Here is a 21719-nt window from a genome sequence, read left to right on the forward strand (position 1 = left end):
GAGCTAGAATTTATTTGAAAGTAACCAAAGCTGTGATGAAAGCAAGAACTGAACTTATTTATCAGATCACATTTCTGTATCACTTAATAATTTATAAAAGTACTTTAATGCAGTCTCTCTTTTGGGAGCCTGTGCTACTTAAAAATACAGCCCAGCTAAAGGTGGGGGCGGGGGCAGTGGGAGAATCGAGTTGAGGGACTGGTAGCTAGTACCGGAGCAGTGTATGGGCAATGGTCCTTGCTCTCTTTCAAGTACCTACAGGTAACCACCCCTTCCATGGGCGATTGAAACAGTGTGTACTGTGCTGTCTAGTATAATAGCCACCAGGCTTCATGTGGCTGTTGAGCACTTTAAATGTGGCTCGTAGTCACTGTATTGGCCATCACAGTTCCAAATTGTCAGTATGAATCTGTAAAGGGCAAAAACCTAATATTTTATAATCCATTGTCTGAAACTGTCTGTTCTTACAAACAGCTAATCACAGCCTCTTAATCTGTGTACCCATCTTCCCAACTAGTTTGTGAATTCCTCAGTGACTAGCCCAGAGCTTGGCATATAATAAGCACTTAATAAATAAACCCAGAGAAGTATGAAAAGGGAGACTGGGGCCAAAGCCTGGAGTCTTGAATCCAAGCTGAGGAGTTTTGACTGTATTCTGTTGGTAATGAGGAGATAACAAAAGTTTGGGGAGGCGAACACAAACACTTCCTTTTTTATGTTACTGTAGTCTGCAGGGAGATGGAAGACAAGAGGCCGGGTGGCCAGTTAGATCAAATGATTAGTTAATTTTTATCAGTCTGACTGGAATTTGGACTGATCCCAGGAAACAGATGCGATAAATTATGGGTTAGTGTGAATCAAAAACTCACTTTTGCAACACATTTGATAACAAGGTATAAAGTACATTAGGGATACATGAAACACAGGAGAAGCCTACTGGGAAAAGGTCTTGGGAAACAGCATTTAAGAGGTAAGACAAAGAAACGGTCAAAGAAACCGTACGGAGGGCACTTCAGAGGAAGATGGAGAAACAGGGGCATACACAGCCAATGAAAGGCAAAGGAAGAAAGTGATCTAAAACATGTCACGGAATGTCTCCAGGCTTTTGGACTTTCTCCTGAGGGTAATCAGGAGCCCCTGCAGAGCAGGAAGCAGGAGAGGGAGGTGGTGACTTCCATACCTCTGCCCAGCTGAAGGACTGAAAGCAGTGGGTCTCAACCAGGGTGAGTTTGCCCCCAACTCTGGGAGCACGTTTGGAAAGTCTGGAGACATTTTTTCATTGTCACAACATGAAGGGTTGGGAAAGGCGCTACTGACTTCTAGTGGATAGATGCCAGCAGTGCTTCTCAATGTCATAAAGTGCGCAGCACAGGCCCTCCCAGGACAGTTTATTTTCTGAAGAGTTGATATGCGATGTGGAGACTTGGAGTGTGGGGAGGACCATCATGTCAGGAGGCTCCATCACCTGTCAGCTGTGTGACCTTAGGCAGGTCACTTCACTGCTCTGAGCCTCGGGTCTCCCATCTTTCAAGTAGGGATAGTATGTGCTCCGCATATGTCCCTGGGTGTCTGAGACTCATGAAGTCGTGTATGCGAAGTGGTTTGTAACTGTACACACAGCCCTGTGCGTGTGGAAGGGATCATTGCTAAGCACCCCTTGAACAGCTGTCCAGTCCACCCCCAGGCCGCCCAAAGGCACTTACCCAAATGTGATGTCGGGAGGAGCATCAGGCCCAGTGCAAAACCAAATAGGTGACAGCAGCCATCTTAGGTTCCCTCTTAGAAAATGGTCACGACTAAGGTTATTAACAGAGCACTGCAAACAAAAGACAACAGACAATACTAATCTCCATAAAGATACCAATTGCTCTGAAGGTATTTTCTGAGAGCAGAGAGGAAAATCCAGCTTAGAGCCACTGTGAGAACCTAGTGCTTGGTTACCTGTCTCAGCAGTTGCCACTTGTCCTCTTCTGAAGGAACGTAAGCGGATGGGACTGAAACCAGCTGCCCTCAACAGGAGGCTTCTAGATGAGGGTAGAGGGTAGGGGTTGAGAACTTACCAAGATTTCCCTGACACTTTTGTGATACTCAAATTATTCTACTGTGAGACGAGACACATGGGACAGTCCCAGAACTTTTTCTCTCCCAAGTACGCTGATGCAGATTTTAGGTTATCTAGCGAGACTGGCATTCAGCAAAGAACTGTACTTCCAAAGGCAGGAGAAAACAGGTAGGGAAGGCAATAAAAGCACTGAGCATTACTGCCTTAAGAGAACAAAAGTCCTTCCCATGTGTTCAAATTTCTCTGGTATACCCTGCCTATCCCTGTGTGCCACGTACACATGGCTGGCAGTGTCTGTTTCACTCAGCAGGTAGATTTTCCCTTCTAGGCCAAATGCCCTTTGTTTCTAGAGGCCAGAAAACAGCACAGCCCCCAGAAGCCCACTCTCTTAAGGGCCTAGTCTTTGGGGTGGGTGGGTCAGGTCTCTAGGGCAATCCTGAGTTGTCATCCAGGGCCTGTAAGAGCAGCCCACTGTAGTTCTGACTGTGGACCCGAATCCTTAAGGCACCACCCTCAAAAGTCCAGCCATTCCACAACAACTCTGCCATAGTGCTTTTGTTCTGATCAAGAAAGACACTGTTCAGTGAGGTACTCACCCTATGGCAGATGCACAGTAAGCAGGGGCCCTGGCCTTTACTGTTGGAGGATGGGCCTCAGCTGGGGAAATGACCTGAGCTCCTACTGCCTCCTCCCCCTTCCTGGGATAGTCTGGTGCCCTTTTAGACTTAAAGCAAGGTTACTCAGCCCCACTTGCTTAGAACCTACCTAAATCCAACATGCCTTGCTGCCTCTGACTTGCTAGTTACCTTTTCACGCGAGCACGCCTTATCTTCCCAACTTGATTGTAAGTGCATTGAGGGTGGGGCCTTGTCTTACATTCAGCTTCATTTCTGCGCAGCGCCTGCCACCTGTACACTTGGCAGGTACTTGAAAGATATGTACTAGCTGACTTGGGTTCACTTGACGAGAAGGTCAGAATTTAGCCAGAGCTTCATTGCTGAGAGCTGACAGCCTTGCTAGGCACAGGCAGGGAGGAGGAAAGAGGAGGGAGAAGGAGAAAGAGAAAGAAGAAAAATAAGGAAAGGGGGTGACAGGGTGAGCATGAGGGTATAAGGGGAGAAGGGGGTAGAAACTGAGAGGGAATGAAAATGACTTAAGGGACACAGGTAGGAAAGAATATCATTCAAGGTCCAGAGTGTGCAGTCCTCAAGAGAGGGCCCCTGACCTTAGCCCTGGCCCCTCTTCTTGTGCTCTGATGTCTAAGCCAGCTGCCCTCAACTCAGGAAGAAGCTAACAGCTAGCTACCTTCCAGGTCACTGAAGCAACTCTCTAGTGAGCACCATATCCTCGGTACAAATTTACTCCCACTTGCCACATGCGGGGCAAATGAGGCACCGGTCACTCACTCTCCCCTGGCAGCCTCAGGAAGCCCAGGTGGGCAGGGCAGGGCCATCCAACCAGCCCTGCCTGTCGGTCTTTCTGGCAGCAGATGCCACGCATACTCACCATCAAGCGGCCATCAGGAAGGGGCTCCCTCAGCGTGGTCTGGAAGGAAACCTGGCAGCACGTCCTTGTGCACACGTTGCATGCTCCCTCAGGTGAACGCCCGAGCACTGCAGGACCATGCGCCAGCATCCGGGCCAGGAGCAAGGGCTTGGAGCTCCAAGGAGGCAGGGCGCCCAGTGTGAGGAGAGGCTCACGGTGAGGTAGGGGCGGGGGGTGGGGTGGGGGGCGGGGCACAGTAGAGACTTGGGCTCAGGGCTTCCCAGCTTTCCATTTCCTTCCTGGGGAGGGAGGGGCTGGGCTTGGCAAGCCTGTGGCCAGCCCCCTCCCCTGTGGCACCTGCTCCTCTTACCTGTCACTTCCATCTTGGGACTTCCAAGCCCCTTCTCCACACTAACCTGTGTGGGAAGAGCACAAGCATCCTAGGGCATGCTTTGATGGATGGAACCTGTTCTCAGTGCTGCCTGAGAATCCAAAATTCTCTATCTGTACAGCCCAGAGGCCAGAATTTGTCGCCTTGATGAGGGGTTTGGTTGGGGATGGGTCAAGTTCTGGCTCATGTAATTTAAGCTCCTCTCTAACCCAGTGGGCAATCTCTCCCAGCTCCCCCTAAGGAAGATATTTTGCCCGCAAGGAGTGTCTCCTGCTTGCCACATGTGTCTTCCATCTACGTAATTAATATTCCCACTGCCCACCCTCCCAGGCCAGGTCCTCACCCCAGGCCTCTCACCAGTGGCCCCAGGGCTTCTTAGGAAAGTTTCTGCTGCCCTTGCCCACAAAACCTTGACGCAAAGAAGGCTGAAGCTCTGCTCTTTTGGATGCAGCTACCGCGGGGCCCTGTGTTTCCACCTTCCCCGCTCCCCACAGAGAATCCAGGAGGAGGGCAGGGTGTGGATGGGAGCCTGCCCTGGTGCCAGAAGGTTCACAGCAGTTGGTCTGATGGGCTGTGTGGGAGTCAGACCAGTGACCAGGAGGCCAGTCATCATCAACAGCATTTGTAGATCTGGAACCTGCGGACTCACCAATGACAGTGACCATGCAAGTCCTGGCTTTGCTGCTAGGCATTGGGCCTCAACAGTGAGAGCTCAAGACACACCTGCCCCTCTGGAATCTGTCCCAGGCAAATTCTCCCAGCTTTGGGGAAGCGGTGGCTCTTTCGGGCTCCTTCAGTGTTTGTTTGGTTTTTTTTTCATTAAAGTATCGTTGATATACAATCTCATCTCATGTTGGTTTCAAATATACAACACAGTGGCTCAACAGTTACCCATATTATTAAATCCTCACCCCCTCTAGTGCAGTCACTATCAACGTAGAAGATTTACAGAATCATTAACTGTATTCTCCATTCTGTATTACTGTCCCGGTGGCCAACTTATATTGTGATTGTGAATTATTGGGCCCCTTTATCTCCTTCACCCTCCCCCTGCAACTCACCCCAACCCCTCCTCTTTGGTGACCAACAGTCCCTTTTTAGTGTCTGTGAGTCTACTGCTGTTTTCTTCCTTCTGTTTTGCTTTGTTTTTTATTCCACAAAGAAGTGAAATCATCTGGTACCTGTCTTTCTCCACCTGGTTTATTCCACTTACCATAATATCCCCTAGGTCCACCATGTTGTCACAGGTAGCAGGACTTCTTTCCTTTTTTTTACGGCTGACTAATATTCCATTGTGTATATGTACCACATCTTCTTTATCCATTCATCTATTGATGGACACTTAGGTTGCTTCCATATCTTGGCTATTGCAAATACTGACTCCTCTACTTTTGATTCTGTCTGTTGTGGTTAGTCTCTTCATCGTGATTGTGGTAACTAATGTGTACTGAGCACTTACAAGTGTGCCTGTCCTTGTTTTGAGTGCTCTATATGAATCACCTCATTTCACCTATTATCAACCTTAAGAAGTAACTCCTTTTAAGATCCCCATTCTACACGTGGAGCTAGAGAGGTACAACCACCTGCCTACAGTCACAGAGCCAGTCCGTGGCAGAGCTGGGCCTGGAGACCCTCTGTCTGTGGTTGGAGTCTGAGTTCCTCTGACCACGCTGCACTACCTTCCACCCTTCTCCCTCCCCGACACCCCTCCTGGTCCAGCCTCACTGAGTCACCTCAGCAGCAGGCTCTCTATGCATGAGGTGTCTTCCAGGCAGGGAGTTCAGCATTTCGTTCTGGATAAAGAGGACACTTAGCAAGAGGACACCTTCCTCTCTTGACTGGGATTGAGACCCAGTGTCTTTGGGTGAGGAGCCAACCACTCCATATGCAAAGCAAGGTGGGTACAGGCAGGGGTTCTGAGACTTAGGGATTTGTGGCCTAATAAAATTACAAATTAAAACTGGGTCCTAACATAGGGCCAACAACTTTTTATTTCACCACTTAAAAAGAACATTTTATAATACTCCTATTAATAATAATACAAGAAAGAAGATCTAACCATTACAAAGAGAGCTTATGATGGACCAGGCACTGTTTGTTATGTCTTTCATGAATTATTTGATTTGATTCTCATGATAAAAATCCCTATTCTGTAGGCGCTATTATCCCCATTTTATACACAAGGAGACTTCTTATGTTAAGTAAATTGTTCCCGGGTCTATGCTGATAACTAGTGTAATATAAGCTCATCTTCGAAAACAAGCACACAAGGCAGGTCCTAACCTCAAAATCTGGGAATAAATGAGTGAGAAGCCCCGTCAGTGAAGCTGGATGGCTCTGATGTTGAGTTTTAGGGCACTTATTTAACGCTCACTGTGCCTCAGTTTGTTCACCTGCAATGAAAATAAGAATACCCACCCCATGGGCTGTTGGGCAGAATGAATTTCACACGTGCTCCTCAGAAAGAGCCCCTCGCACAGCGACTGACAGTGGTAAGGACCCAGTGCGTGCCAGCCACGGGGCTCATCACTGCTATTCCTCTGGCAGGGCCCTGCAAGCTTACCTCTTGCTAGGAAGAAACTGGGCGTGGATACCACAGCGTGGCTCTGCTTTGGCCGTCAGATGGTTGCTGGGACTGACTGTGCCCTCCTTCACTAACAGAAGCAGGCAGAAACATTTGGGCTTTGCTTCCCATTGGTTGAAATGGGTGTTGCCATGGCAGCACTTGTAAACATTCAGTCTGGGAATCCTGGGGAAAAGCTGCAGAGAGGCTCTTTCTGCGGCTTCCCAGGCTACTACGGTTCCAAACAAGGATCTGTCTGGTCACTCAGGTATCGGGTGTTGATAAGGGTGGGAGGGCTCCACAAAAAGGCCCTGCACTGGTTCTCCCCAGGCATCACCCAGACTCCAAACTTGACCACACCCTGACCCTTCTCACCCATTCTGCCCATCTGACCTCTCATTAGGAACAGAAAGGGACAAAAAGAACGAGAGGCCAGTGGGAGGGACGCTGAAGAATGGTTGGTACCCACAGATGTGTGAGGGCAAGATCTGAGCTGCTTCCAGAGCCCTGCTCTGCACCTTCCCTCTCCTCTTGGAGCACAGGGCTCCCCAGGGAGGCCTCAAGGAGGTCCTTCCATGGGTGAAGCCCCCACTTCATTTCCTTGGTGTTGAAGGTCAAGTATTTGGCTTCCAGTCAATTTACCAAGAGGCAATTTGCTGAAAGCCAAGTCACTGAATGACCGAGTCACCAAACAGGCCAGTCTCTGAAGTATCAAGTTGCTGTATGGTTAACTCACCAAAGACTAGCGAATTTACCAATTTACCAAAAAGCTCTGCAATTGTCTTTAACAACAGAACTTATAGCAAATCATTTTGGTGAAACTGGCAAAGCCGTCGGGCTGGGGAGAGCCAGTGCTGCAGGGCTTAGGGCCGCCAGACTCCCTCACCCCCCACCCTTCAGTCTCCTCACTCTGGGACGGGCAGCCTGGGAAGGTAACGTTTTCCCCCAGCAAATGACCCTGTCCACCCCTGCTGCAGCAACGGGAAAATGAGGCAGATGCAAACTGAGCTTCATGCTAATATGAAGACCCAAATGAACATGAATCAGCACTATTACTGAATGTTTAAAGGCTGTTCAAACCATTCCTGGGCTGATGGCCACAGGGACCCGGGTTGCCTTGTGTAGCACCTGCCACACCTGGCAACCCACAGTGACGCCAAGAAAGGGAACAAGGGCGACTCTTTCCTTGAAAGAGGCTCACAGAAACAGAGTGAGCACAGTCTGGACTCCAGATGGAAACATGAGAACAGGGCCCCACAACTCTTAACTCTTTGTGAATCTTAGAGGGAGGAGGGCAGGGTAGTTAAGAGTACGGGCCGTGGAGGCAGACCGTTGGTGTGAGCTTGGCTTCCTCATTTCACATAGTAACAAGAGACCCTCTTTCTATGACTGGTGCTGGCATACTGAGGTAGGACAGGTAGGGAAGGGTTAAGTGGAGGGAACGTTTACAAAGGTGTGGGCAGACAGTGGGGAAACGGGGCAAGTGCAGCTCCCTGGGGCTAGTAATGGGCCACAGGGCTGAGGGGAGAGAGTGGCTGCCCTTATCAGCCTGAGAAGTTGTGAGAAGCTGCCCTGGGAGAAGTGGGGGCCTCCTCCATTCAGCGAGCCACAGGGACCTCAAGGAGAGAGCCCCTGGGGAATATATACCTTGCCCTCACTCTCCTCCCTTCAGCCAGATCTTCCCATTGGGTGGAACCTCCTGGGAGCCAGAAGGCACTGAAGAGACCACTGCTGTGGTCTGGTCAGGTCATTCCTCCAGGGCAGAGAGCAGGGGGAGGTGTGGCAGAGCGGCTCTGGAAGGGCAAGTGAGGTCTCATAGGGCGGTGCGGAGTTCACTGAAATGAGCCCACTGAATAGCCCACAGCTGCTACTTAGAGAAAAAGAAAAGGTTCCCTTTGGAGAGGGATCCACTTTCCTGCAACACTCCAATGCAAGGAGTATCTGTGAGCAGTTTTTAACTCTGCCACAAGTGACGGAGTTGTCATAAGAGACTTAAGCAACGAAAAAAAGAGAATTCAAGACTCAAGCAAAAAGATGGAGGATATACAAAGACTCCTAGCCCTGGGATGTACCTTTGTTTATAGCTCTGATAACTCTAGTTTTCACAATCTCAACAGATGTTAAAGGCATTTGGAAAATTTTAGCTATCACTTAGGATAAACATCTTACTAAACTAGGAGCGAATAATTATTTTCTTGATGAGATCAATCTCAAGCCATCAACCAGCCTCATACTTAATGGTGTTAACACCAGAAAACATGCCCACTGAAGTCAGGCACCAAAGGATGCTCACTATCTCTACTTTTACTTGACATTTTTCTGGAAGTGTTAACCAAAGCTAATACTTATAATAAGAGATATATATTTCAGGGAAGAAGGTGGTAAAAAAATTTAAAAAACCAGTCTCTGGCAGATGATACAATTGTATACTAGAAAATCCAAGAGAAAAAAAAAAAAAGAAAACCCAACCCCTCCTATGCTGTATTGCCTCTAAAGATTTTAATTCACTTCACTTTTCAAGAGCTGTGTGCCCTCACCTAAATCAGGGATTGAGGTTCTATTAAAGACTCAACTAGAAATCAATATTGTTAGAACTCCAAAGAAGTTAGGAATCATTATACTACATCTTCACTTAAGTCTTCATGGTTTGCGAATCTGAAAATCCTAAGATGTGTGGGAAAGTAGATCTCAGAGGCCAGGCACAATGGGAAAACAGTGAGGCCTCACTCCTACCCCAACACTTAAGCCCGTCCGTAGATGGAACAACCATTTCCTGTGTCTTGTGATTCCTCCAGAGATTGTCTGTACTTATACGAGCGCATACACACACAGGCACACGAAAGGTAACTTCCTGAACTTCTTTTCCCCGGCAGAGGAAAATGGATGTGACTAAAAGTGTCAAAACTCAGACGAAAATAGATGTGGATGAAAGTCCTACAAGCCAGACGACAGCCACAGAAGACTACAGCAACCTGACGGAAACAGCTCTGGCTTCAGTTAACAGGGCCGTCACTGATGCTGTTAAGGCTGTAGAAGGTAGGAATCCTGTTAGGCCACCTAGAGGATGGCCTCATATAACGAACGCCACACGACCCCGGCAACTAACAAATTCACACCTTGTTTGCAGAAGCTGAAAACCCCATCAAAAACATCACCTGGATCACACACAGTGAATTCACAGAAGAAAGAGGCCGTGAACAAATTGAAGAGTTCATTTTGGTAAGTTAGTTGACTAACTCCAGCTTGGCAGACAAGGGGGAAGAACAATGAAAAAGGCTCTTGTTTGATGAAAAGTTTGAAGTCCAGAAACCCTAGGAGACAATATCAAAGGGGATGAGAGTAAGTAAACACTGCCTTCCCCTGGGTTCCAAAATCAAACTCTAATAGTCTTTGAAGGTGAAAAGCACAGTCGTATTTTCCAGTGTTTGTCCATTTCCCTAGGAAAATCTGATATTCCCAGTTAAGCAGTTTTTCCCTGCTGGCACTCCATTGGAGGGACACCTAGCTGTCTAAGGAGGATGCTGCTCTCCCAAAACAGGAGCTGCCCATCACTGACATATAAACAGAGGGGATGTGGATGGATCAAAACTCTTTTTTCAGCTTTGGAAGGAAGTGCCCACACATGAAGGTGTAAATGCCTATGAATTCCTTTTCCTTTTCCTCCTGTGCCTGGCTTTGACCCATCTGTGTGGCTTATCCTGGCAACTTTGGTGAAAAGGCTCTGGGTGGCTTTGCATAACAGGCAAGGTGGGTGAAGGCGTAGAACTTGAAATCCCTACTCGTATTCTCTCAGAAGAGAGACCAGTTGAAATTGGCAGAGGCAAACTCCTGACCCCTGGAGAAGTTTCCTGCTGTCTGTTTTCCGGCTAGCCCCTCAAAGCCCTAAGGACCCTACACTCTAGGAAGCCCGAGCCAGTGGGAATGAGGAAAAGTCACGGATTTCTGGTTCCACACCCTCTACTTATACTCCAGTGGGCACAACTCACCATTCCCATTACAAGGGGTCTCTAGTGAAGGTGAGCGGTGCAAAGTACTCATTACTTTCGGGCCGTCTTGCGCTGGAGCATGTCTACATTTGAGGTTGGGCAAAAGCCCCTGCCTGCTGCACGCAGGGTTTGTGAATCAGATTGGACTGGGACACAGAACAAACGGGAAAAGTTTCCCCTGAAAATCTCACTGGTTATTCTGAGTAAAAGGCAAAAGTTAAGTCCTGACAGTGGCCTACAGGGCCGGACACGATCTGAGTCCCCTTCTCTTTCCTAACTTACAGCTTAGACTCCATGACCTGCTGCTACCTTCTCCCCTTTCACCTTCCTCACTCCAGCCACACTTGCCTTCTTGCTGTTCAGCTGCCACGTATGCTCCCAGGGCAAGGCCTTTGTTCTTGTGATTCTGTCTGCCTGGAACCCTCTCCCCTGAGATCTTTTCTCATGGCTCAGGACTTATCTCTCTTCAGATCTTTGTTAAGATGCCACCTGCTCATTCACTCTGAGAACGACCTGAAGACTGACTAGCAGAACAGCTCTTCCATTACTAAAGACAAAGATAAAGTCACATCGAGAAGGGTAGGAGGGGTAAAGACATAGTTAGGAACCAAACCCCTGGCGTGGTGACCCACAAGGAGGCACATTATAGGCATGGAGGTCCTCCTTGAGGAGGGAGGGCTTCAAGCCCCACATTGGGCATCCCCCTCCTGGGGATCTGTACCAAGAGATGAGCCCCCATAATGTCTGGCCTTGAAAATCAGCAGGGCTTAACCCCGGGAGCTTTGAAAATCATCAGGGAGGCTTAACTTTAGGAGAGCTGCAGGGCTATAGAAACCATCTCTGCTCTTGAAGAGCCAGCATACGGTATCACTCTCTGAGACCTAGCTCAGAGGCAGCAATTTGAACAGCACCTGGGCTATATGTGAAGGAGATTTCTGGACTAATTTTAGGGTGTGTACCATTTTTCTTTCCCTCCTTCACCCTATCTGGCTTGAGGCTGGTGGAACGCCAGTTCTCACGCTCTCCATCTACCTTGCTAGTACTGCTCACCTTGGCCCAGGGTTCCCCTGTGCACCTACCCTGCCCCAGAAGGCACCCTTTTAGAGCAGCTCTGTGCTGCCAATGGGTTTCAGCCCCGGGCAAGTTCACTCTTGATTTGGTGAGACCAAAAAATGACAGTGGAACATTCTTGGGGTGAAAGGGTTTATACCCAACTTTATTCCCACGGTGGCAGGTCAGTCACTAGAATCCCATCCACCTCAGAGCAAGTCTGCATGCAGCAAGCCGGTCTCTGCCTCCAGGCCTCTCTGCACCCCCAGCCGTCTCGGTCTCTGTCCTTGGCACTGCCACCACTCCAGCCTCTGCTCTCCTGCAGCCGTGCAGCCCGGAGCACTGGGCGGAGCTCTTTAGAGTCGATAATAGCCTATTTCCCACATGTGTGCAGTGAGCAAGCCGACCAGGGTCAGGTGAGAATACTGGCTGGCCATAGGAACTTTCGTTTTCTCTACACTCCACCACTCCAGGATTCTTGCCTCTCAATCTATGCACCCTCAATCTTCTGCAATAGTCCCTGTGCAAGAAAGCTGGAACATTGCAACCAAATTCCACAATAAAAACAGAGGCTATGGCAATATACAAATAAGAAAAATTATGATACAGATAAAAGAAATTATAAAAACCCTCAAGCCTGAGGAGATCCATTGCCACGGAGCGGTCATCCCAGCTCTATTCAGACCAGTTCTACTCAGAAGAGTTAACCACAAGGACCATGGGTGAGCCTTACAATACCCGCCTTCCCCAGGCCCTAGAGGGCTTCACCAACCTCTCCAGCAGACACAGAAGCCGGTCTTGTGGCTTTGTCTCTGGCTTCCATTTCTTGGCCCTCGCTTTAGCCAACTGCTGAAAACTGTGCTCCCGCTTCAGTTGCTGTCACAGCTCCGGTAAGAGTTTATTTGACTTCCCTTCTAATTTCCCTCGGTCTGCACCTGCCCCTATTAAAGCAGCGCACATCTGGGTCCTTGTGACCTTCACGGGCCCTTTAAATTCTTCCTCCGAGTAGTGGACCGTATTTCTTTCTGTGCTCTCATTGCTTCAGCGTCTCCCAAGTCTGCTCTGCTACTGTAAGGGAAACCTCACTTATGGGTCGCCCTAAGTGAGGGGCAAGAATGGCTACTAGGGACCCAAAGAAGGATGTGGGAGCCATCTGAGGCTCCACATTTCTCATCCCCACAGTAAAAGTGTACTCATCGGGGCCATAATTCTCTGGACTGTACGATGGCATCTTTCACGCCTACCTCCCAAAACACCTGCTGGAGCTCAGCATACATCTGCCATCTAGTGGGAAAGGATGGCAAATCACCCTAATTGGGCCAGACACTGTGACCAGTGGCCATAATCCAATCAAGGAGGGAGTGATTTTCTAGGGTCTGAAGTACATTTTGCAGTTGCTGCCTCAAGGCAGGCTAAGTCATCAGGGAAGCCAGTTTTCCCATTTCTAAACCGGGCAGACGAATTCCATCAACAACTACATCCTTAAGGTGCAAGAGCCAAGCTGATACCCGACTCAGAGGACTTCTCCCTAAAGCGGAAGCCCAAATTCACCAGCTCAGCCTGAGTGTAGTGGCAGAGCATACAGTACTTCCACGACCTGCTGCGGAGGGGGCTGCACCTCTCCTGGAGGAACCCGTGGCTGCTGCATCTTCATTTGTTTTTCTACAACCAGTGGGGGTGGGGGATGCGGGGGGGACGGGCTCTCCACCAGCTTTCAGCCGGGTTGGCGCTTTCAACAGAGGAGGGGCTGATGCCTCCAGCACTGGCACGACCCCCACCCCCACCTGTTTGTAAAACCTCGGCTCCTCCTTCATTTCTGGGGCTGCCAGGCTCCACTATACCCTTCACCTCCCCCACAGCCATTCACACTCTCATGCTGCTGCTTCTTGTGCTGCCATGACATCCTTTACCATTTCCACAGCACCTTGTAGTGACGCCATTTCAGTTATCAACAATTTTTTTACCTCCTCTACAGCACCTCGCAGCTCATGTTCTCGTGCTGCCTCTTCTCATGCTTCTTGCAGGAGGGCGTCTTTCTCCCTTATGGCCTTTCTTAACACTGTGAGAAAAAGCCAGCCCACAGTTTCTGCCGCCTCATGGGCACTGTTTAAGGAATTCCCTACTTTGCTGAGGGCCAAAGCTCTACTGCCTCGGGTGTCACCTCCACCTCTCCCCAGTCTTGGGGTGGGACCCAGTCCTCTAGGAGGCAAGCTATGTCAGACCGTATGTCCTTTGGGGGACACTCACATGTCTCCCCATCCATAGATGCAGCCCGCTGAAGTGCTCTTCCCACGAGGGCAGCCTGTTTCATTCTTTGGTCTGCAGTGAATCCTGCCAACATCACCAATGGTCTTGCCCATGGGTTTCAGCCCTGAACAAGTTCACTATGGATTCAGTGGGACCGAAAAAATGACAGTGGAACATCCTTGGGGTGAAAGGGTTTATACCCAACTTTATTCCCATGGTGGCAGGTCAATCACTAGAATCTCATCCACTCAGAGAGTGGGCCTCTCTACCACCCACAGCTGTCTCAGTCTCTGTCCTCGGTGCTGCAACCACTCCAGCCTCTGCTCTCCGGCAGCCATGCAGCTCACAGCACTGGGCGGAGCTCTTTATATAGTCAGTAATAATGTATTGCCCACACGTGTGCAGTGAGCAAGCCAACCAGGGTCAGGTGAGAATCCAGGTGATAGGAACCTTCATTTTCTCTACAAGCTCCCACCGTGCCACACTGGTAGGCAGCCTTGGTTGGGACCAATGTCCCCCCACTGTGGCTCCCACCCTACTACACCTGGTGGGCAGCCTTGGTCAGGACCAGTGCCCCCAAAGTGACTCCTGCACCTGGGAGGTGGGGGCGAGCCATGCCTACCAGCATGCCGAAAACAATCATGGCCAGGCCTTGCAGCCAGCTACACAGAGGGCTAACCACACTAACCAGCATGCCCCCACCACCTGTAGCCAGGTCCCTCAGCCAGCTGCACCTGGGGCCAGCCCTGCCCACCTCTCAATCTATGCAGCAGTCGTGGCCCAGTCACAATAGGAGGGCACAGGCAGCCCACACAGGGGCCACTTGTGGACTGCTTGATTCTGGTGACCAGGCATGATTGTGCTACTGGCTCCCACAGGATGCCTTCCACAGAAAGCCACTACTTTCAAGACCAGGAGATGCAGCTGGCCTACCTGATGAATAAAAACAAACGCAGAGAGTCAGGCAAAATTAAGAGACAGAGGAGTGTGTTCCAAAAGACAGAAGAAGACAAAACCTCAGAAAAAGAGAGAACTAAATGGAGATAAAGAACCTACCGGATAAAGAGTTCAAAATAATGGTCATAAAGATGCTTACCAGAGTTGGAAGAACTCAGAACTTCCAACAAAAGAAAACATAAGGAAGAATCAGAGCTGAAGAATACAGTAACTAAAATGAAAAATGCATGAGAGGGAATCAGTAACAGATAAGAGGGTACAGAAGAACAGATAAGTGATCTAGAGGACAGGACAGAGGAAATCATTCAAGCTGCAAAGAAAACAATGAGGATAGGTTAAAGGACCTTAAGGACATCGCAGGAGTTCTTGTGTACTGTTGGTGGGAATGTAAATTGGTGCAGTTACTATGAAAAGTTCCTCAAAAAATTAAAATCAGAAATATCATACAACCCAGCAATGCCGCTTCTGGGTATTTACCCGAGGAAAATAAAAACACTAATTTGAAAATGTATACGAACCCCGTATGTTTACTGCAACATTATTTACAACAGCAAAGATACGGAAGCAACCTACGTGTCCACTGATAAATGGATAAAGAAGATACATATGTATGCACGCACGCACGCACACACACGCACGCACACACACATGAGTATTATTCAGCCATAAAAAGTATGACATTCTGCCATTTGCAACAGCATGGATGTGCCTACAGGATATTATGCTAAGTGAAATAAGTCAGGGAAAGACAGTATCATGTGATTTCACTTACATGTGGAACCTAAAAAACAAAAATAACAAACCCAGAAATAGACTCATAAATACAGAGAACTGGTAGCTGCCAGAGGGGAAAGGATCGGGGGAATAGGTGAAATAGGTGAAGGGGATTAAGAAGTACAAACTTCCTGTTATAAAATAAATGTCATAGATGTGAAAAGTACAACAGAGGGAATATAGCCAATAATACTGTAATGCCTTTGTATGGTGACAGATGGTAAGTACACTTACTGTAGTGAGCATTTAGCAATGTATATAAACATCAAATCACCATTGTACACCTAAAACTAATATATATATTTCAACTACAGTCCAATTAAAAATAAATATACGTTTTTAAATGTGCCATCTGTTCATTAAGGCCTTTCCTGGTCACCTCACCTAAAACTGCAACCCTCTCTCCTTCTCTTGATTTTTTATCCCTTAGCATTTAGCTCTACCTAAGATATTAGATTTTACTTATTGACCCTACTGCCTTTCTTCCATGACCAGATCATATGGTCCATGAGGCAAAGACTTTTCATTTCTCTGTTTCCAGTCCCTAGAAAGGTCAGGTATACGCAGAGATGCTCTATAAATGTGTTAAATACATGAACAGAGTTATTCTCTCCATACCACTCTGTCTTCACAGATGAAGAGCTTATCTTTTTTTGTAGGGCTGTTATTGAGGACAGAGGTGATTAGAAAGCAGGTGACTGACAAGCTAAAAGCTCTCGCTCTACAAGCATAACTCCTCACATAAAGTCACCTCATTCCTAGCCCTACTAATGCAGCCAGCCCTTGAAGTGACGTCTGCCGTCTAGGTGCTAGGCATTTCTGACAGGAAGTTTTCTCAAGCTTAGTGCAGATTTCCCAAAGTCCACCATACCCCAGGGGATGGCAAATTAGCAGTTCCCGTTGACGAAGCATTGTGATGTGCCGAGCACTGCTACGCATTCCACGTGCATTATCTCATTTAATCCTCACAAGAAATGTGTGTGTAGGTACATCAGCATACCAGTTTTACAGATGAGGAACCTTGAGGCTCAGAGGGGTTTGACAATTTGCCCAAAGTCTTTCTGAATTAAGCAGCAGAATGAAGTTGTGAGCATAGGCTTGTCTGATACACTTTTTCCACCATAGTAGGAAGAAGACTTACGTGTTTCTGGGGAGGAAATAGGCACATTTATACATTTGCCAGTGGGCACAATAATTGGTTTATTCTCCTTAGGAATGAAACCTGGCAACAAGAATACACAAATAAGGTCTTTATGAGGGAAAAATCAGAAAATCCCCAATGCCTAGCACAGTTAAAATTATTTTTATAATAAAAATAAGACATCATTATTTTTTTAAAAACCCAGTGAGCAAAAAGACACAAAGTACAAAATGAAAGTTCCCCTGCCGCCTCCACAGTACCCAGTTCTAGTCCCTCAGAGGCCACTTACCATTGGTAACAGTTTTGTGCCCATAATTCCAGGTGCCTGTTGATTTTGAGTTGTTCAATAATATGTAACTGGCTAAGCCATCCACGGTAGAGTAGCACAATGAGATACTGCTTCCTGGAAGTGAGCGTATGAAGCAATGTTACGTAAAAATTACAAAACACAAGGACTAAGACACGTTCACTGGAGCTACACAAAAGTCGGCAGCCTGCACAGTGGTAAAAATGGGAAGGCTGGCCTGGTGGAGACTGTTGAGTTTAATGTATCTAAGGCTGCCTTAGTTAAAAGGGGGGGAAAAAACTCCACTAAGACACCAAGTTGAGAGGACGAAAATCTTGGAATTGAGAATTCTGTGGGGGTGGCGAGAGAGCACTTAAGTGGCTGCTTGGGAGCCCTGGGTCCCAGTCCCAGCTGTTGTTTTGGACTGTCCCGTCCCAAGCTAGGCCCTAATATCCTCATCTGCAAAGTAAGGGCCTTTGTTATACGATCTCTAGGGACCATTCCGATGCTACAAAGTCTGTGATTGTGTGACAGATTAAACATTAGGGCTGAAAAAATATGCTGAGCCATATAGAAAGGATGGAAAGAAAGACATGCTCCAGTGGGCCTCAAGGGTCTGACTGTCAGACTCCTTCATTAAAAGGAGTAATGATCTACACATAAGCCATAGTCCCTGATCTCAAGGAATCTTGAGTCTGGCGCTCCACTCTGGCTGACTGAGACAGCCAATTGGGTGTTGTTTGAAATAAAGTAAGCTGAGGCAGAAGACCAATCTTTTTTTTTTTTTTTTTTTAAGAGGACCACAAATCTTTTTACCATCTCCTCCCACTCTCCTTCCTCCTATCACTGGGATTGTTAAGACAATCCTACTTCCTTCCGTGAACCTTCATCTTCTGGATATTTTTTGATTTGGAAGCTTCCTGTGCTCCAATAGCCAGCCCAAGGGGGTTCAGTTGAACGGACCTTGTTTAATACCTACAGTATTCAAGGCCCTTGTGCTAAAAATCAGGGCTGCATTATGACTTCTGTGGGACCCAGATGCTAGCAAGATTGTGCCTTGCAGGGGGAGGCTTCTCCCAGGGTGGAGACACAGGTGTGAGGGATCTAGGTGATCCTATTGCCCGACTCACTCCTTTTCTGACCTTATTTGATCAGCCACCTATGGCTGCAATGAAGTGAGTCTGATTTCCAAAAGCAGCTTGTGAAACCAGCCTTATTACTTTCTAGTCACACCTGTAGGTCTCCCTTGCCTCCCAAGTAAGGGTCTGGAAGGTCAGTGTGTGTGCGGTGTGTATGTACACATACACATCTGAGTGTGCACCTCTGCATTCAAAGCCCAATCTTTAGTCATGTCTGCATTACTCATTTCATTTCAGCTCCACCTTTTCTCTCCTTCATTTGTGGAAATAATTGGGATGCGCCTCCAGCTTGAATCTCAATCAAAAATGTTAGAAATGGACTCCAGAAGCAAGGCTGTAACTCCTACTGTTGTGACTGTTGTGCACTGCCTTTATCTAGAGGATGTGAACGCAAGTCTGCTCTGTGTACTGTCTTTTTTCTATGAAACAGACTTGGGAGCATCAAGACAACTGGCTGCACTACACAGAACTCATAGAGAGGAAAGACTTGATTCACAGCTTCCACTACATCTACTGTGTACGCTGGAGCATTCCAACTGCTTCAAGACCCGTGACACAAGTTAGTGCTGCTGCCTTCTTCACCATCAAGGTCTTCAAAAGCAAACCAGTAGGTGCTCCTTTCCTGCCCTGTCCCCTTTGATGAGCCTCCAATGAGAATGGAGACTTCTGCCGAGGTCACTGATGACCCCTTCTTTGTAAAACTTGAGTCATATTTCTGTCCTCATCTTGCTTGGCTTATCTGCAGCACTTGCCATAGCTGATCACTCACTCCTCCACGACACATTCCATTTTGCTTCTAGAGCAACGTACTCCCCCGGTTTTCCTTCTGCCTCACCATTGCTCTTCAGTCTCTACTGGTTTCTCCTCCTCCCATTAACCTCTTCATGTTGGAATGTCCCAACACTCGGGCCTTGGACCACCTCCTCCTTACTCATACTTCCCTGATGATCTTATCTAGTCTCTTGACTTGAAATGCCACCTTGAGATTATGATCCCCAAATTTGCATCTCCAGCCCGGATCTCTGAGCTTGGATGTTTGACGGACATCTCACTTACTGTATCCAAAACCGAACTTCTGATTTTCCCTTCCAAACCTGACCTACCTGCATCTTTCTCACCTCAGCTGATGGCTGACATCCTTGGCATCATCCTTGACTCTCTCACATCCCTCATTCAATCCATCAGGAAATCCTGTCGGCCTTGCCTTCAAAAATAGGTCCTGGATCCAACAATTTCTTTCCACTCCACTTCTACCTCCCTGGTCTAAGACACCAACATCTCTCACCAAGATTATTCCAATAGCCTTCTAACCCATCTTTCTGCCTCCACCTTTGCCCTCATCACGTGTCTTTTCAATACAGTAGTAAGCCAGAGTAAGCCTTATAAAATGAATTTATGTCACTCCTCTGTTTAAAATGTTCCAACATGTTTCCCAAACTTCAGCGTGCATACACATTACTTGGTGATCTTGTCAAAAGGAAGATTCTGTTTCAGCAGGTCTGGGCTGGGGCTTGAGATTCTGCATTACTAAGAAGCTCCGAGGCAATGCTCATGCTGCAGGTCCACTGACTAAGCTTTGAGTAGTGAGACCCACAAGGCCTTCTATGATTTGGCCTTTGTTATTTCTGCTTTCCCACTCCTCCTCCCTCACTTACTGTGCTCCAGCCACTCTGATCTTGCCACTGGTTAATAATCCGGTTACAGTCCTGCCTCAGGGCCTTTGCACTTGCTGTTGCCGCTGACCGGAACACGCCCCTAGGTATGTGCGTGGCCTGCTCTCCCACCTCCTACACCACACTTTCTGTTCTCACCCCATGTTTTTCTACATAACATTTTATCACCTTCTGGTATTCTATGTAATTTGTTATCTTGTTACTGTCCGTTCCCTCAACCAGAAACTAAGCACCACAAAGGCAGGGACTTTTGTCTTGCTGTAAAACAAGGCCTGGCAAACAGGCCCTCAAGAAATACTTGAAGCAATGACTGCATGTAGCCACTAGATAGACCAAAATTATGAAATTATGTTGATAGCTGGTATGAAAGGAAATAAAGTAACATCTACGAATCCTGCGTCAGGGTCCTCAGAGGAGCAGGGCCGGTACCAAGCATAATGCCTCGAACACAGCAGACACAAAAACGTTACTTGACCCCTGTTCTTGATATTCTCTCACAGAAGTTATTTGAGGCTTTGCCTGACTCTAAGGCTTTATTTATATGTGACCACGCAGTGAGCCAACCACACCCTATATTCATCCCATCCTAGTACAAACTTATCTATTCAGAGTTTGGAACCTGGAATAGTCCAAAGAGGTAAAATATGTGGAGCTCTCACTTCTCCTGATCAGAGATCCTGTCATCGGCTGTCTTGCTAACTGGCAGGGTTAGAAATCAGTAGTAAGGCTGGTGGAGGTAAGCAAGACCATGACCAGAGACCACACAGAGAGAGGGCTAAGGAGAAGGGCTCTTGCTCACAATGGCAAGTATAATTTTGAAGGGGGAATGGGTGGGGAACCACTGAGATAATATTACAACTTACATTTTGATGCTGCTTTATAAGTGTTTTTGAACCTTGTTCACCTATACTATTTCATTCTTATGCCATTCCTAAGAGGTAAAGTAGACACTGTCAGTTGAGCAAACTGAAACATGGAAAGAAGGTGAATGACTGACTTACACTCCTGTTAACAAGGAGCACAAGCCTCTCCTGACTTGTTTCTAAGTTTGTGGAGATTTTTAAGGTGTCTGTTGCCAAAAAGATCTTTTGGGAAACAAAAGTTTGAAGTGACAAAGAACTACCACCTAGAGACTCCCAATTCGTAAGGAAGACGAATTGCAGAAATGTAAGAGTAAACGTACGGACAAGTGTAGGCATGTGGAGGTAGTTAGGAGTTGGTAAGATCTAGGTTGACAGTTGTCCTTTTCTCTCGTAGGATATACCCATTGAAGTCTCTTACATCTTTGAGGACCATTCATTAGTTCACAGGTAATGAACATTTGGAGACTTACTTTGAAAGGGTGGTTGGAAAAAGGTCATCACACTCCAGGAATCTAGCAGGCCTACAGCCAGAGATAACTCACATCATGGTCACCTCTCTTCTTTGGACCACCTTCCCCATTAGGGTGGCTGAAAGGATTCTGCATTTTTTTTTTTTATGTCTCCTTCGTCGGTGGTTAGAAGCTTGAGGATTCGTTGTTTGGAGCAGGGTGGGGCAAAAATGGGTCACATCTGCTGTTTCTATGGGAAACTTCACAATCGTACGGTATCAGCTTAGATAACAATCCCTTTTATTTGTAGAGCACCTCTCTTAAAAATCTTTACATATAAGCTCACTAATCCTTTTCTCCACTGAGCCTAAGGAATTGAGACAACCTTCACCTCCGACCCCTAAAAAGCTTCCTGCTCACAGAGAATGTAACAGAGAAAATAGGGAATTAATGCCTGGCTCAATATTTTGTTTTATTTTTAAAACTTTTGGTGTGTTTGTTTTTCTTCCTCTGCAGACCCGGAATGACTTGCTTTCAAGGAAAATGGCCGAAGGACATTACTGAGTCCAAAAATACTCTAATGGAGTCAATTGACTTCTAACGCAATTGTGTCTGATTCTTAGAGAATGTTTTAGGATTGGATTTCTAGTCAG

At 47.4% G+C, this 21719-nt stretch overlaps 1 protein-coding gene and 1 long non-coding RNA gene across 7 annotated transcripts; one reads left to right on the top strand and one right to left on the bottom strand.

Moving 5' to 3' along the window:
- Positions 1–900: 900 nt before the first annotated feature.
- Positions 901–21715, top strand: LOC130678851 (A-kinase anchor protein 14-like). 6 transcript variants are annotated; one of them, XM_057495852.1, is made up of 7 exons: positions 901–970; positions 8174–8247; positions 9375–9537; positions 9629–9720; positions 18512–18688; positions 21012–21064; positions 21583–21715. In XM_057495852.1, the coding sequence occupies exons 1-7, from the start codon at positions 916–918 to the stop codon at positions 21665–21667; spliced, it is 699 nt and encodes a 232-aa protein (XP_057351835.1). In that variant the 5' UTR covers positions 901–915; the 3' UTR covers positions 21668–21715. The 6 variants fall into 6 exon arrangements, with proteins under 6 accessions (XP_057351835.1, XP_057351840.1, XP_057351839.1 ...); XM_057495851.1 differs by lacking the exon at positions 901–970 and adding an exon at positions 6627–6769 and having other exon boundaries at positions 8178–8247; XM_057495855.1 differs by lacking the exon at positions 901–970 and adding an exon at positions 6692–6769.
- Positions 1703–3763, bottom strand: LOC130681962 (uncharacterized). Its single transcript, XR_008995242.1, has 3 exons — positions 3569–3763; positions 1942–2024; positions 1703–1816 (listed from the first exon to the last, which is right to left on the bottom strand). It is a non-coding gene; the product is annotated as an uncharacterized LOC130681962 (long non-coding RNA).
- Positions 21716–21719: the final 4 nt, after the last annotated feature.

Source organism: Manis pentadactyla, chromosome X, assembly GCF_030020395.1.
Source record: "Manis pentadactyla isolate mManPen7 chromosome X, mManPen7.hap1, whole genome shotgun sequence".
Taxonomy (NCBI): domain Eukaryota; kingdom Metazoa; phylum Chordata; class Mammalia; order Pholidota; family Manidae; genus Manis; species Manis pentadactyla.

Excerpts from the sequence above, each read along its gene's own strand:
- LOC130678851 (XM_057495851.1), top strand. The coding sequence starts at position 6,642 with ATGGGTGTTGCCATGGCAGCACTTGTAAACATTCAGTCTGGGAATCCT. Across the intron at positions 6,770-8,177 it reads GGATCTGTCTGGTCACTCAG|ATCTTCCCATTGGGTGGAAC; the intron begins GTATCGGGTGTT and ends CCCTTCAGCCAG. Across the intron at positions 21,065-21,582 it reads GACCATTCATTAGTTCACAG|ACCCGGAATGACTTGCTTTC; the intron begins GTAATGAACATT and ends CTTCCTCTGCAG.